The following is a 14,317-nucleotide window of genomic DNA, read 5'->3' as shown; positions in this document are numbered from 1 at the left end:
CTCTGCATAACCCACTCTAATACAGTTTTCATGGAGAATTACCATAATTACAAAATTCAGATTCTTTTACTTTTCAGAGCACTGCACAAAGATTCACAAGCAAGACCATGCTGGAGATCAACTTTAAATAGTGAAGCATACATTAGTCAAAGAGGAAGATACTGATCACATGTGCTGAGGTAAATGAGAGCAGACCTTATCCATCTCTTTCTGTATCCTCCGATTTATAAAACCGATTCATGGGTCTCAGCTAGGCCAGGAGACCAGAATAGGAGACCAGACATTTACTTTTAAAAGAAGTACTTGTTGATAAGGAAAATATTGAGTTGAAATGAGCCCAAAATGTGGGACGGAAGTTTTCGATTTGCTTTTGATTTTCTCATTTATCTCAGACAAGTCATTAAACTCCTTCAAGCATCCATCAACTTTAAAATTAGAATGTTGGGGCAGAACTCTGATTTGTTCTGGCTCTGACATTTGGGAAGGAAAAGGGAAGAGATTGTTGGAAAACATTTGGTTATCTTAGCCCTGGCATCTGAAGTCATTTTAGGGAAAGTATGTCAATAAAATGACTTAGGATAGGTGAGACTCTTACAAGCATTGTAAAGGAAGGATAAGGGAAAGAATAGGGACCCAATCTGCATGAGAAAAAGACATCATTATTTTGTTTATAAGAAAAGACCAGACAGTAGTGAAGAAAGAAGAGAAAGCAAGAAGAGCAAGAGCTAGAGTAGGAAAACTGGGTGCTGAGTGGGGAAAGACCACTAGAGAAGCCCTCAGTAGAAGCATGGTGTGTGCTGACCCAAATGAACTTTAAAGAGCAGAAACCTTTAACAATCACCTTTCTGGAAATAATCAGTCAGGTGTTTCCTATTCACCTATGGATTGGAGGTTGACATTTTAATAGATTATGAAGAAGTACTAAGTTTTTTAGCTGAGCCAGTGTGAACCAGCACTGGGTTAGCATAGGCAGGTATAGCTCTGAAAGAAAAGCAGGAAGATGATGAAATCATAAACGTTTTGTGATGTTCTGAAATATTAGAGAGGCCATGGAATTGGGTGGTGGAAAAAGAATTTTAAAATAAGTTAATCTAGGAATTGTCATCTTCCTGTATAGATTACAAAAAAAAAACCCCAAACAAACTGATTTCAAAGAGGCCAAGTGATTTGCCTGATTATGCACACCAGTAAGTAGCATGGTTGGATTTAGAGTCCAATTCTTACACTCAGAGGACAGTGGTCTAAAACCCTACAGAAGATGATTGGGGAACACCTCAACCTCTCCTAAGAGTACATACAAATGGCCATTGCCTTCCCCACCTCACTCTATGTCAAATATTTAAAGCTAAGAGCTCATCGTCTTTGTTTCTTAAATGAACCGGTTTCTTTAATGTTACAGATAAGGGTGCAGATCTAAATGAGCAGTTGAGAAATCTTAGGCTTTTAAGTTGGCACAGGGACCAATAGTGAAAATGTTCTTATTTGAATATGTACCAAACATTGTCCATGTTCAAGGGAGTGGTGTGTTATTAAAAATCTTGAATGTAAGTTATTCTTTGCTAGTATTATGGGGAACAAGATCTGGAGAAGCTCAGTTGTACCAGGGGTGGGAGCCAATGGGATGTGCACATATGGCTATTGTTCAGTGTAATATACTTGAGTAATGTAGGTATATATAAAGAACGAAGCTGTACTTGAGACAGTGGCATACAGTTTTGATGACTGGATAAATATTCATGAAAAACAAGATTAGAGTTGGTGAGAAAGGTAACAGCATGTAGATGAACTGTTGGTTATAGACGTAAAAATATAAAATGGCATGATAAGTATGAGAAATGACAAGCTGGTTGTTGTTTCAGACCAGAGTCTGGAGCTGGAGTGTTGGAAGATGAGGTTGGAGAAGTAGGCAATGATGAGGATGTGAGGCTTGAGTGTGTGTGATTGATTGCATTTGAACTCTACTTATAGGACAGTGGTTTTTAAACATGTTCCCATATGTGACTAATTGTGAGATGCATCACAAGTAATTAGAATTGCATTATAAAATCCTGAACTTTGAAAATCAGTTTGTTTCTAAGAAAGCGTGGGCTCAGGATGATTCCATATTCAAAAATGCCTTCTTGGAAATGGAAATCAGGTAGTGCGATAGTGATTGGACACAGGTTTATCTTCTATTTATAGTGTACCGCATATCCATGTGTTACAACACATAATTAGCAGGTTTATGAAATGCAACTAAATCCTTTCTCCATGTAACGTTTTACAAATTTTTTTTTCTTTCCCCAGCAAGCCTCCTGTGGTTCTTAACTCGATTAGGTATAATGCATTTTTTTAAAAGTTTGTTTATTCATTTTGAGAGAGAGAGAATGTGAGCAGATGAGAGATGAAAGAGTGAGAGAATGAGAGAGAATCCCAAGCAGTCTCCGCACTGCCAGTGTGGAGCCTGACATGGGGCTTGAACTGAACCTGTGCGGGGTTTGACCATGGGATCATGACCTGAGCCAAATCCAGGTTTGATGCTCAACCACTGAGCCACCCATGCGCCCCAGGTCTAATGCCTTGTTTGATTAAACTAAGTGTCACAATGTCTCACTGACCAGTGTTCCTAACACAGAGCTAAGATTCTTACCCTCTGTGTTCTCATGGTACCCGAGGGTGTATTTATGTGATGTTAATTGTATTTATTTCTTTACTTGACTGTGTGATATTTTATTCTGAGCTGCCCAAGAGTAGCTTTTTAGATAATTCAAAGAGATCTTCAGTGACTTGTAGTATATTCAACAAATGAATGATGAGTGAATAATTAGCATGGTATTGCCAGAATAATGATCCTTTTAAAGTACCCCTAACTAATCCCCTTGAAAGATGGTAGAATTTAATATTCATATATATACAATGTATATTTTTATTCACTACTACAGATAAACAAAGAGGCATAAAATGGTCAAGGCAAACTTGACAGTCATTTCCAATTTTATTTTCCTGGGGTTTACTCGTTACCCCAAAGTTGAGGTCATCATATTTGTGCTGTGCTTGCTGATGTACCTGATCACCCTGCTGGGTAATATCATTCTGATCTCCATCACCGTCCTGGATTCCCACCTACACAAACCCATGTACTTCTTCCTCAGCAACCTCTCCTTTTTAGACATCTGGTACACCTCTTCTGCTCTCACTCCAATGCTGACAAACTTTGTTTCAGGGAAAAACACCATCTCATTCTCAGGATGTGCCACTCAGATGTACTTTTCTCTTGCCATGGGCTCCACTGAGTGTGTGCTCCTGTCCACGATGGCGTATGACCGGTATGTGGCCATCTGCAACCCTCTGAGATACCCCATCATCATGAACAAGAGGGCTTGTGTGCAGATTGCCGCTGGCTCCTGGATGACAGGCTGCCTCACCGCCCTGGTGGAAACAGTATCTGTGCTGCAGCTGTCTGTCTGTGGAAGTAGCATCATCAATCACTTCACTTGTGAAATTCTGGCTGTCTTGAAACTAGTTTGTGTGGATACTTCCAGGGTGCAGTTGATCATGCTGGTGATCAGCGTACTTCTTCTTCCTATGCCGATGCTCCTCATTTGTGTCTCTTACGCATTCATTCTCTCCAGCATCCTGAGAATCAGCTCAGTGGATGGTGGAAGCAAAGCCTTTTCAACATGCGCAGCCCACCTGACTGTGGTGGTTTTGTTCTATGGGACAGCTCTCTCCATGTACCTGAAGCCCTCCTCTGTAGATTCACAGGAAATAGACAAATTTATGGCTTTGGTATATGCTGGATTAACCCCCATGTTGAATCCTATCATTTATAGTTTACGGAACAAAGAGGTAAAAGTAGCTGTGAAAAAATTGCTGATTAGGAACCCTCTGTGTGCTTTTTTAATCCCCCAGAGCAAATCATAACATTAGTCTAAGGGATGTATTGATGTGTTCAATACACACCAGAACATTGGACTAAGAGGGGAAGACACTCATTTTAAATAAGATGTGTGATTTCCTAAGTTTCCTCCTTGACTGACTGCTGAAACTCTAAGATAATATAGACGTATCTTACATAAGCATATCTGAAATCTTACATAAAAAGGGCTCATGGTGACAAATTTCAATATTTTGTTTTGGGTGATAGAATGTAAGTATAGCTTTAAACATTAAGTTAGTGTATTGTTAGTATTCAAAATTATGTGCATGTAATATACAAATGTAAAAACTATAGTAGACTTTTTAGATAGTTTATTATTAACCTCTGTTTTAGGCTGAGTTGTGTCCCTGCAAAACTTATGTTGAAGCTCTAATCCCCAGTACCTCAGAATGTATCTACTTTTGGAGATAAGGCCTTTAAAGTGGTGATTAAGTTAAAGCGAGGCTATCAGTGTGGGCCCTCATACAATTCGAGTTGTGTCATTATGAGAAAATATTTAAGAAATTTAGACACACATGAGTACACGAGTGTTGCTCACACACAGAAGCAAGGACATAGCAAGAAAGCGGCTCTCTGAAAGCCAGGGAGAGGCCTCAGAAGAAATCAAATCTGCCAACACTTTAATCTTGGTCTTCTATCCTCCAGAACTATGAGCAAGTCAATTTCTGTTGTTCAGCCAGTCAAGTCTCTGCTATTTTGTTGTGGTAGCGTTAGGAAACTAGTACAACCTCTTTTTCAGCATTGCTAAATTTTTTGGAAGTAATTGCATATTCTACAAAGTGTGACTATGTTTTACATATGTGTGTGGAAATATTTGTGCATGCAGGTAAATGTGTGTGATTTGAATGTCTATATACAAATGGAGAAGGTCTGCACAAATACATACTGAATAGAAATGGGGTAGAGGAGTGCCAGTCTGGAAAAAATAACAGACAGTTTAGCAGTTTGTTGTTGGTCTTCGAGTGTTGACATTATTTTGTAAATTCAAAGAAGCTGCAGGATGTTTCAGTGAAACTACAAGGACCTTCCCTTTTTGATTGTGTTTCTGCTGACACCTTGATGCATAAATCCATGGGTATAAATGAAGCCATAAGCATTTAGAAACAAAATACATGATATAATTTTTATTTATTTTATACATGATTATTTATATTATATTTATATTATAAATATTTATATTATAAATATTTATATTTATATTATAAAGTATACAGTATTCCAAACCCACTAAAATCATGTGCAATGTGGAAATACATGAATATATCTTATTATATAAACCACAATATATAAGGAATTAAAAAATGTACACTCATCCGTATTTGTGACATTTGTATGTCCTTTCTGGACCAGATGACTAAATGTGAAGTCAGTGTGCAAAACTCATTTGCTCTTTACCATGAAGCTCTCACCAAAGTCAATGAAATTGTTGTGATGCCTTGAATCCAGAAAGTAATGGGATGAAGAAGATAGGATGAATATGGGAATTACAGGGTTGTAGGGCTGGATTTGATCTCAGATATGAATAAACAGTCATCAGGATAATTGGTCCATTGGTCTAAGTAAAGAACTCTGATGCAGCCATTGATTGGATGAGAGGAGAAACCTAAGAATGATGACCTCACAAAGATAGGGACGTAAGTTGGTTGACTAATTGACTGTGCACTGATGGTTGGACTCTCTAGGGAATAATTTAGGACAACTGTGTATAAAATGGTTGGTTATATTTTCCTGTTATTGGTCAGAGCTGTGGTAAAGGTGAAAGAATAGTACACTAGGGATATAGAGTAAATTATCCAAAGTATACAGAAATGCCGATTCAAAGGGGCACATGCACCCCAATGTTCATAGCAGCACTATCAACAATAAATTATGAAAAGATCCCAAATGTCCACCAACTGATGAATTGAATGGATAAAGAAGATGTGGCATGTGTGTGTATATATATATATATATATATATATATATATATATATACATACACAATACATATAGTGAAATATTACTCGATCAGAAAGAATGAAATCTTACCATTTGCAACAACATGGATGGAACTGGTGTGTGTTAAAAGCAAAATAAGTCAGGGGAAGAAAGGCAGATATCATATGATTTCACTCATGTGGAATTTAAGAAACAGAACAGATGAACAGAGGGGAAGGAAGGCAAAATAAGATAAAAACAGAGAGAGACACAAACCATAAAAGACTCTTAAACACAGAGAACAAACTGAGGGTTGCTAGCAGGGAGGTAGGTAAGGGGATGGGCTCAATGGGTGATGGGCATTAAGGAGGGCACTTGTTGGGATGAGCACAGGATGTTATATGTAAGTGATGAATCACTAAATTCTACCCATGAAACCAATACTATACTATATGTTAACTAACTTAATTTAAATTAAAAAAAAGAATTACATTTTTTTTGGTTTGTGTATAAACTTAGTGATCTTAGCCAATTTCATTTTTGTTTAATGTTTATTTATTTTGAGAGTGTGTGTGAACACCGCGTGATCAGGTGAGGAGCAAAGAGCCAGGGAGAGCGAGAGAATCACAAGCAGGCTTTGTACTGACAGTCTCCACTCCCCACCCCCCACCCCACCCAGGCCAGGATGTGTGGGGATTGACCCATGAACCTGAGCTGAAATGAAGAGTTGGATGTTTAGCCAATGGAGCCATCCAGGCATCCTGAATTTAGGCAATTTCTTAAACATCGAATCTAATTTCCTTGTCTATGAAATGGGAATAGTTTATTTGATATATTTATAATAATTATTTAAAAGTTCATATTGGCTAATTCCAAAAGACCACTTGTCAATCAGCTAGGATGATGGACTCTATCCTTTGATAGAGTCAGTTTTTGATCTTTTTTTTTTTTTTTTCTGGATAGATTCTAGCTCCAGGTAGTTTGAATTTACTGTGATTTTGGTGTACCTGGGTGACTCAGACAGTGAAACACCCAACTTTGGCTCAGGTCATGATCTCTGGTTTGTGAGTTCGAGCCCTGTGTCAGGCTTTGTGCTGACAGCTCAGAGCCTTGAGCCTGCTTTGGATTCTGTGTCTCCCTCTTTCTCTCTGCCCCTCCTCTACTTGCTCCCTCTCTTCTCTTCCTTCCCTCTCTCTCTCTTTGTATGAGATAAGTAAACATTAAATTTTGTTTTGAATTTTTCTGTGATTTCAGTGTTTGAGAAACATCTATGAGTTGTTACAAGTCTAGCCTATCACTTTGGTGGTATCTAGGGATATCTAGGGCTATAACCATATATATCATTATATCTAGGGATATAAGCATAAAATACCCCAAGTTATCTCTTTTTCTGTCTTTCACTTTTTCTCTGACAGTCTGAGCTGAATCATTCCCTGTGTGGGTGTCCTCTTGATTCTACTGGGTTCTGACTACCTGAACTGGGCCTCCCTTTCATGTTGACCTTTTACTTATTCCATCAGACCCCCAAACATCCTGCTGGGCAGAACATGCAGAGATTCCTTTCTGAACTCTGTTGGGTTGTTGAAGCCTTTGCTGGGTGGCCCTTGAGCAGAGCCACTCTCCTCATCCATTTCAGGCTGTGGGACTGTACCAGGCAGCTCACCTGTATTACGTACAAATAGATGTTAGGTAATCACATAAAAAATAAAAATACAATTATTATTTGCTAGCAATTTCAAGGGGATTTCTTTGAAAGGAAATATTTAAAATGACTGTTGCTTCTGAAAGAGTGAAATTTTCAGTATTCCTTAAGAAGGGTTTATCCAACTGATATATTTTTCCCAGTAATTGCTTATTACAGAATAATTATACACTGATATTATTTCTGCCTTACCCAGCCAAAATGACCTCTTCAGTATATTTATCATTCTTTTATCTGCCCTTGTATGTCCATACATTTAATATTAGCTGCTATTTTACCCAAAGCTTTTGGATATGTTGTTTAGTTCAATGAAATAATACATAAATTCAAGTTCTCTTATCTCCCTGTATTATATCAACTACTTGGACTACATTTTACTATTCTTTAAAAATGTTAATTCAGTAATTAATTACTGCCTACTATTAGAATTTATTTTACATTAGACTTCATACAGAGACCAGTGAGTTCTGCCATTGGGTAAATTTCAGAAACGAACAAATGATTATAGTATAAAAGGAAAATAGCCGTAACAGAGATAAAATTCAGGACAGCATACAGGAGGGAATAACTAACCCAGTAAAGTTTCAAAGGATTTGTAGAAGATCTAACACTTGAATTGTGTTTAATGAGATTGCAAGCTGTTACCATAGAAAGAGAAATGTGATGCTGGAGATGAAGTGGCATATGCTGTTGTCTTTAGGTGTAAAGAACATGATATATAATTGAAGAAGTAACAGTGAATGTAGCACAGCTTGTTCAAACATGGGAGAAATATGAGGAGGGAAAGAAGAAGGGGAAATACGTAGGGGCCAGGTTAGGTTGGGGCCAGGTCAAGTCCTTGGGTAAAACAAAAATCAGGAATAAACAAAGAGACAAACAGAAAACCTCAAGTAGTTCTCTTGAAAGGGAACTGAAAAATACGTGTTTTACTTGTTCAATAGACATACATACAGATGGTCATACATTAAAATGGTTTGACTTAGGATATGTTGACTTTGCAATGATGTTAAAATGATATGCATTAGTAGAAACCATACTTTAAAATTTGAATTGTGATCTTTTCCTGGGCTAGTAAGATGTGGTATGATATTCTTTTGTGGTAAGCAGTGGCTCAGCTTCCAGTCTGAGCAACATGATCGTAAGAGTTCTGTTTCTCAGTTGCATACAGTACAGTACTCAATAAATTAAATGAAACATTCAACATTTTATTGTAAACAGGCTTTGTATGAGATAGTTTTGACCAATTATAGGGTATGTAAGTGTTCTGAGCATGTTCAAGTTAAGCTAGGATAAGCTCTGAGGTCCAGTAGATTAGTAAATTAAATGCATTTCTTTTTCTAATTTTTTAAATGTTTTGAGAGAGAGAAGAGGAGAGGAAGCCACAGAGAGAGACACAGAGAGAGAGAGAGAGAGAGAGAGAGAGAGAGAGAGAGAGAGAGAACATGAGTGGGGAAGGGGCAGAGAGAGAGGGAGACAAAGAATCTGAAGCAGGCTTCAGGGTCTGAGCTATCAGCATGGAACCCGATGCAAGGCTCAGACTCACAAGCCATGAGATCATGATCTGAGCCGAATCAGACGCTCAATTAACGGAAACACCCAGGCACCCCTACAGGCATTTTTGACTTATGATATTTTTAACTTTCAATGGGTTTATCTGGATATAACCCCATCAGTTGAAGAAGACATACTGGATTTTCTTGGAAAAGCTTAATTTCATTTTTTTTCTTATTTCTTAAAGTTTACTCCCTTCTTATACCAGTAGTGTCTACATTTTTATAACAGTCATTTTCATAAAAGGTGAAGTTATTGTCTTCACATTTCTTCCAACTCCTAAATTCTGTAATTTGACATACAATCTTTATTGTTCTCTTTATATGAAAAGCTTTTGCCTCAAATCTATGAGCTTATTTTGTGCATGAACTCAAAGGTATAAGTTTTTCATCCTTTTCTCCAGAACCAGTGTCTCCTCATCAATTTTCTCATAGCTCCAAGCACCTCTGTATTCCTCAGGCTATAGATGATAGGATTGAGCATGGGAGTGACTACTCCATAGAATAGAGCAATCAGTTTGTCAACAGCAGAGTCTTTGGACTTTGGCTTCATATACATGAAAAGGATTGTCCCATAAAACACAGTCACTACTGTTAAGTGGGCTGAACAGGTAGAAAAGGCCTTTTTTCTTCCTTCTGCTGAATTGATTCTTAGTACAGTAAAAGGATGAAAATGTAGGAGATACAAATTAACAATAATGGAGAAAACAAAAATATAACATTGCCCAACATTATAGCGATCTCATTCAAGGAAATATCTGTGCAAGCCAGCTTGACAAAGGCCAATATTTCACAAACAAAGTGGTTAATGACATTTTTTCCACAGAAGGGCAACTGTATTGCAAGTATAGTTTCTGTCAGTGAATTGAGAAAGCCCAGTCCCCAGGAGAGGGCTGCCATCTGAATGCAAAGTGCCTTGCTCATGATGATGGGGTATCTCAGAGGGTTACAGATGGCCACGTAACGGTCATATGCCATCACTGCTAGAAGCACGCACTCGGTGGACCCCATAGTGTAGGAGACAGACATCTGAACAACACATCTAAGGAAGGAGATGGTCTTTTTCTGTGATAGGAAGTGAATCAACATTGAGGGGATAAAGGAGGACGTGTAACAAATATCTAGGAAGGAAAGATTACCAAGGAAGAAGTACATGGGTGTATGGAGGTGGGAGTCCAGGAGAGTTAGTATGATCAAGGGGCTGTTCCCCAGCAGGATCACCAGGTACATCATCAAGCACATGACGAAAAGGAGTCTTTCCACTTTGGGGTACTCAGAAAGTCCCTGCAGAATGAACTCAATCTCTGTCCAGTTCATCCTGTCCATTTTACTTTTTTATACTTGGAGTAATCCAGAAGAGAAAACTTCATGTGAGCATTACGCGTCATTGCATATTACCATGTGCAGATATCACTGGAGGAGGGGCACCAAGTGTGTCCACACTAGCTGGAGTGGTGCGAAGAGCTCTGAGGTTAGCTGTTAGAATTTCTCTTCTGGCTCATAAGGGAAGGGATTGAAGATGTAATAATTACATTGACAGTTCTTTAAAAATATAGGCTTTTGTATTCCATTTCCTGAATCTGTGATACACAGTTCTGAGGCAGGGAAGAACTATTTGCATCTGAACAAACATCTATTATTTCCTGTTCTTTGGACCCACAGACTCCACTTTGCATATCATCATTTTGGAAAGCTTATGCTTAATCTGTTAAAAATAACTATCTATTCGATTTTATTTCATGGCAGTCATTAACAATCCCATTGGTTTATGGTTTTATAATTTACATATATTTACACATATTACTCATTTTATCATCACTATAATTCTCTGAGGAAAGTAAAATTCATAGAGGTAAAATGTATACAAAAACACAATGGTGAGCCACTATTCAGTCTGCATTTACTGACTGTATTTCACCCGCCCTTTTTGTTTATTTTTATTTTTTTTTAATTTTATTTCTTTTTGAGAGACAGCACTCATGGGGAGGGGCAGAGAGAGAGAGAGGGATTTGGAGGATCCAAAGCAACTCTCTGCTGACAGCAGAGAGTCAGATGTGGGTCTTGAATCCAGGAACCAGGAGATGATGACCAGAGCCGAAGTAGATGCTTAAAAGACTGAGTCACCATGGCACCACTCACCTGCCCTTTTTAAACAACATGCTCTTGCCCTCTCAGAATTATGTAAATTGTCTAAGGAGTGGTGATCAGACACCTTTTTAAATAATGTTCTCCAGATGATGCTAATGTTCAATGTGGAAGAAAACCACCTGTCTAGTGAAGTACCTCAAAATTTTAGTATACAGACAAATCACATGGGGGAGATTTGTAAAGGATTCTAACTCAGTGGGTCTGAATTGATTCTAAGATCTGAATTTATTAACTTGTTCTCAGATGCTGCTGCTGTTGCTGTCTGTAGAACTCACATGAATAGTAAGGCCTTTTAGACCATTTCTCTCCAATGCTACTGCAGAATGCCACTACTGCTTCCCTTGTATGTAGGACTGTAATCAAATAGTAGACAATGCAAAACTGAACATTCTGTGACACTTGGAGTTGAGACATCTGTGTGAGTGTATTGCACTCAGTTTTGTGTTCTTTAGATTTTAGATATACAAGCAGTCAAACCACATACAGAAGAGACTGTTTTTTGTTTCTGTCCATATTAAAGTCCTTTCTCTTCCATTTGTGGAATTTACGATTAGGGCCAATACTTTCCAAAAAAGGAATTTGAGATCAGCTGAAGCATCTGAGTTGTGCATCATAGAGCATGGGGCAAATAACTTTAATTTGAAAAAATTTAAAGAGTAGATATTAGTAGCTGACCTTTTTATAGTTATTAAATCAAAGAACATAATTTTGAAAACACCTTTTCATTCTCAAGGGTTTTACCTAACTTAAAAACACCCTGAGGAAAAGAAAAAGACTGATCCAATGGATGAGTTTGTAGTTAGTTTTTTTTTAATGTTTTTTTATTTATTTTGGGTGAGAGAGAGAGAGCGCAGTGCATGATCAGGGGCTTGATCTCATGACCTGTGAGATAGTGAGCCGAAATCAAGAGTTGGAGGCTCAACCAGCTGAGCCACCTAGGTGCTCTTCTAGTTAATATCTTTAAACAAACCTGTATGGGGCACCTGAGTGTCTCGGTTGGTCAAGCGCCTTCCTCTTGCTTTTGGCTCTGGTCATGATCTTACAGTTCCTGGGATCGAGCCCTGCGTCCATCTGCACTGTTAGCAGAGAGCCTGTTTGGGATTCTCTCTCTCCTCTCTCTCTGCCCTTCCCCCCCAGTCTCTCTCTCTCTCAAAATAAATAAACATTAAAAAATTAAACAAGGCTCTGTTTCTGATATAGGTTTTGGCATTTCTCTCTGTGATAGTCATTTGACAACAGGTTATGTTGCTTTCTATGACAACTCCAGTATGCAATGGTGAAACATATTCATCAGCATAATACGATGTTTATACATATATTAGCTATGGAAAAGAGGGTTCTCATCCATTTTAAGCTGACCAGGCTTTGCAGGCATACATTACAAAGAGGGTAGGAAGGGTTGGGTAAGATAGGATATACTTCTATTTGGTATTAAGACTGGAATATGATTGTAGATGCATATATCACCCTACTCTTAATCTGAAAATAAAATTTTGATAGAGGCTTTGAAGGAGTATCAGTTGTCTGGGATCTGTTATTTCAGGGGACATGTGAATCACATCAAATACCCTCTCCTTTCTTTTCTAGGAACATCTCCTAAAAGTTGATTTCTATTTGGAAATTACTTGTAGCAAATAATGATGGTATACATCTGGTATCCTGACAGTTCAGAGATAGTTGCTGTAAAAAAATTTTCACTTACAAACATAAGAGAAACCACCACTGTGCTTTAATGCTTTCAAATGGTCGGGGGAGGAGGATAATGGACTGTACAGGGGAAATTACTTTCATTACTCTTGTAATGCTAGTGTAACTTTTAGGAAGCAATCGACAAATACTCTTGTTTAATAGCATTGTGACAAATCTTTTCTTCATTTTAGCTTACTTCACTAAAATAGTTTCCTGGGAATAAGTGAATGAAAACTTTTAAGATTCTGGATAGTTTTTAATAAATCACTTTCCATGCTAAATGTATATTAAATAATTCCTTTTTTACTAAATCTTTGCCATTACTGGATATTATTTTTGAAACAGTTTTTCATTCTTAGCTCATGGCAGGGGAATTGTTAAATAATCGTGGCACACTAATTTGATGGTCCATTATGAACTTATTAATATGACAATGTGACAACTTTGTATTACAACAAAAAGGATGTTTAAATTATGTGAAAATTATTAAGTTGGAAACAGAAACAAAACTACAGCATTTTTCTTCTTTTTTGCAAAACTAAAACCTAAACCAAGATAGCCTAGACAGCATAGAAAGATTGGAAAGGAATACCAAAAACGTTAATGGTTACCTTAGAGACCTTTCTCATATTCTTCAGAATTACCCCAGTTTTTAAAATAGATAAAGATAAAGAAGGCATGTTATTAAAAAAGAGAAAAACACTAAAGCAAGTGTCCAGTTATTTTAGGAAGACTAACTCAGAATAAAGAATGTTAAAATAATTTAAATAGTACAATTATTGCCTCAAGTGCCTAGAAACTACACATTGAGGCTGAGCTGTACTGGTGTGTCCTATCAGATTATTAGAAGGAACCCACTGGTACTGGTAGACAGAGAGCATTTATAATCTCTACTCTCAAAAGCTTCCAAAGAAGAGTGTTTTGTGTTTTTAGGAGCTACACCAAGATAGAGGACTTGAGTTCTTGACTTAATCATGTGTTATCAAAGGAGAATGCAGGCTGTTGATGCCTAGCACAGAATTATTGTTTAGAAGATAACATTCCTATTTGAAAAGGATCTGAACTGGCCTGGATCCTAGCCAACCTCTAATCCCCCTCTCCCAACTCCTGGTGTTTTATAAGAATTAACCACTCTGTGGTTCAATGCCCTTGGACTTCATCTGGGCACTATTTTAGTGTTGTAAGAGACCTAAGGAAAGTCTGTGACTTTTTAATCCAAGCCAGAAGTCAAGCCCTCTAACTTTCTAGAAGGAAACTTTTTAACTTTCTATATTTTTTTTTCATTTTGTTTTATTGACTTAGCTACTTGAAGACCTAATAGTTAAAGTACTAAGATTTTTCAATGTAAAACACATACTATCTGTACTCTAAATTCTCATTAGAGGAAACAGT

The 14,317-nt window shown here is 37.6% G+C and overlaps 2 protein-coding genes across 2 annotated transcripts; one reads left to right on the top strand and one right to left on the bottom strand.

Moving 5' to 3' along the window:
* Nucleotides 1–2,940: 2,940 nt before the first annotated feature.
* Nucleotides 2,941–3,903, top strand: LOC115499110 (olfactory receptor 13F1-like). The gene has a single exon (XM_030292830.1). The coding sequence runs from the start codon at nt 2,941–2,943 to the stop codon at nt 3,901–3,903; it is 963 nt and encodes a 320-aa protein (XP_030148690.1).
* A 5,573-nt stretch (nt 3,904–9,476) lies between these two features.
* Nucleotides 9,477–10,414, bottom strand: LOC115499389 (olfactory receptor 13C7-like). Its single transcript, XM_030293267.1, is given in 2 exon segments — nt 9,477–9,751; nt 9,754–10,414. Coding segments are annotated over 2 exon segments (936 nt in total).
* Between the last annotated feature and the right edge of the window lie 3,903 nt (nt 10,415–14,317).

The sequence above is a fragment of the Lynx canadensis genome, chromosome D4, assembly GCF_007474595.2.
Source record: "Lynx canadensis isolate LIC74 chromosome D4, mLynCan4.pri.v2, whole genome shotgun sequence".
Lineage (NCBI taxonomy): Eukaryota > Metazoa > Chordata > Mammalia > Carnivora > Felidae > Lynx > Lynx canadensis.
The sequence above is the reverse complement of the archived record's forward strand: the minus strand, read 5'-3'. Positions and strand labels throughout refer to the sequence as shown.

Coding starts and splice junctions, on each gene's coding strand:
- LOC115499110 (XM_030292830.1), top strand. CDS start 2,941: ATGGTCAAGGCAAACTTGACAGTCATTTCCAATTTTATTTTCCTGGGG.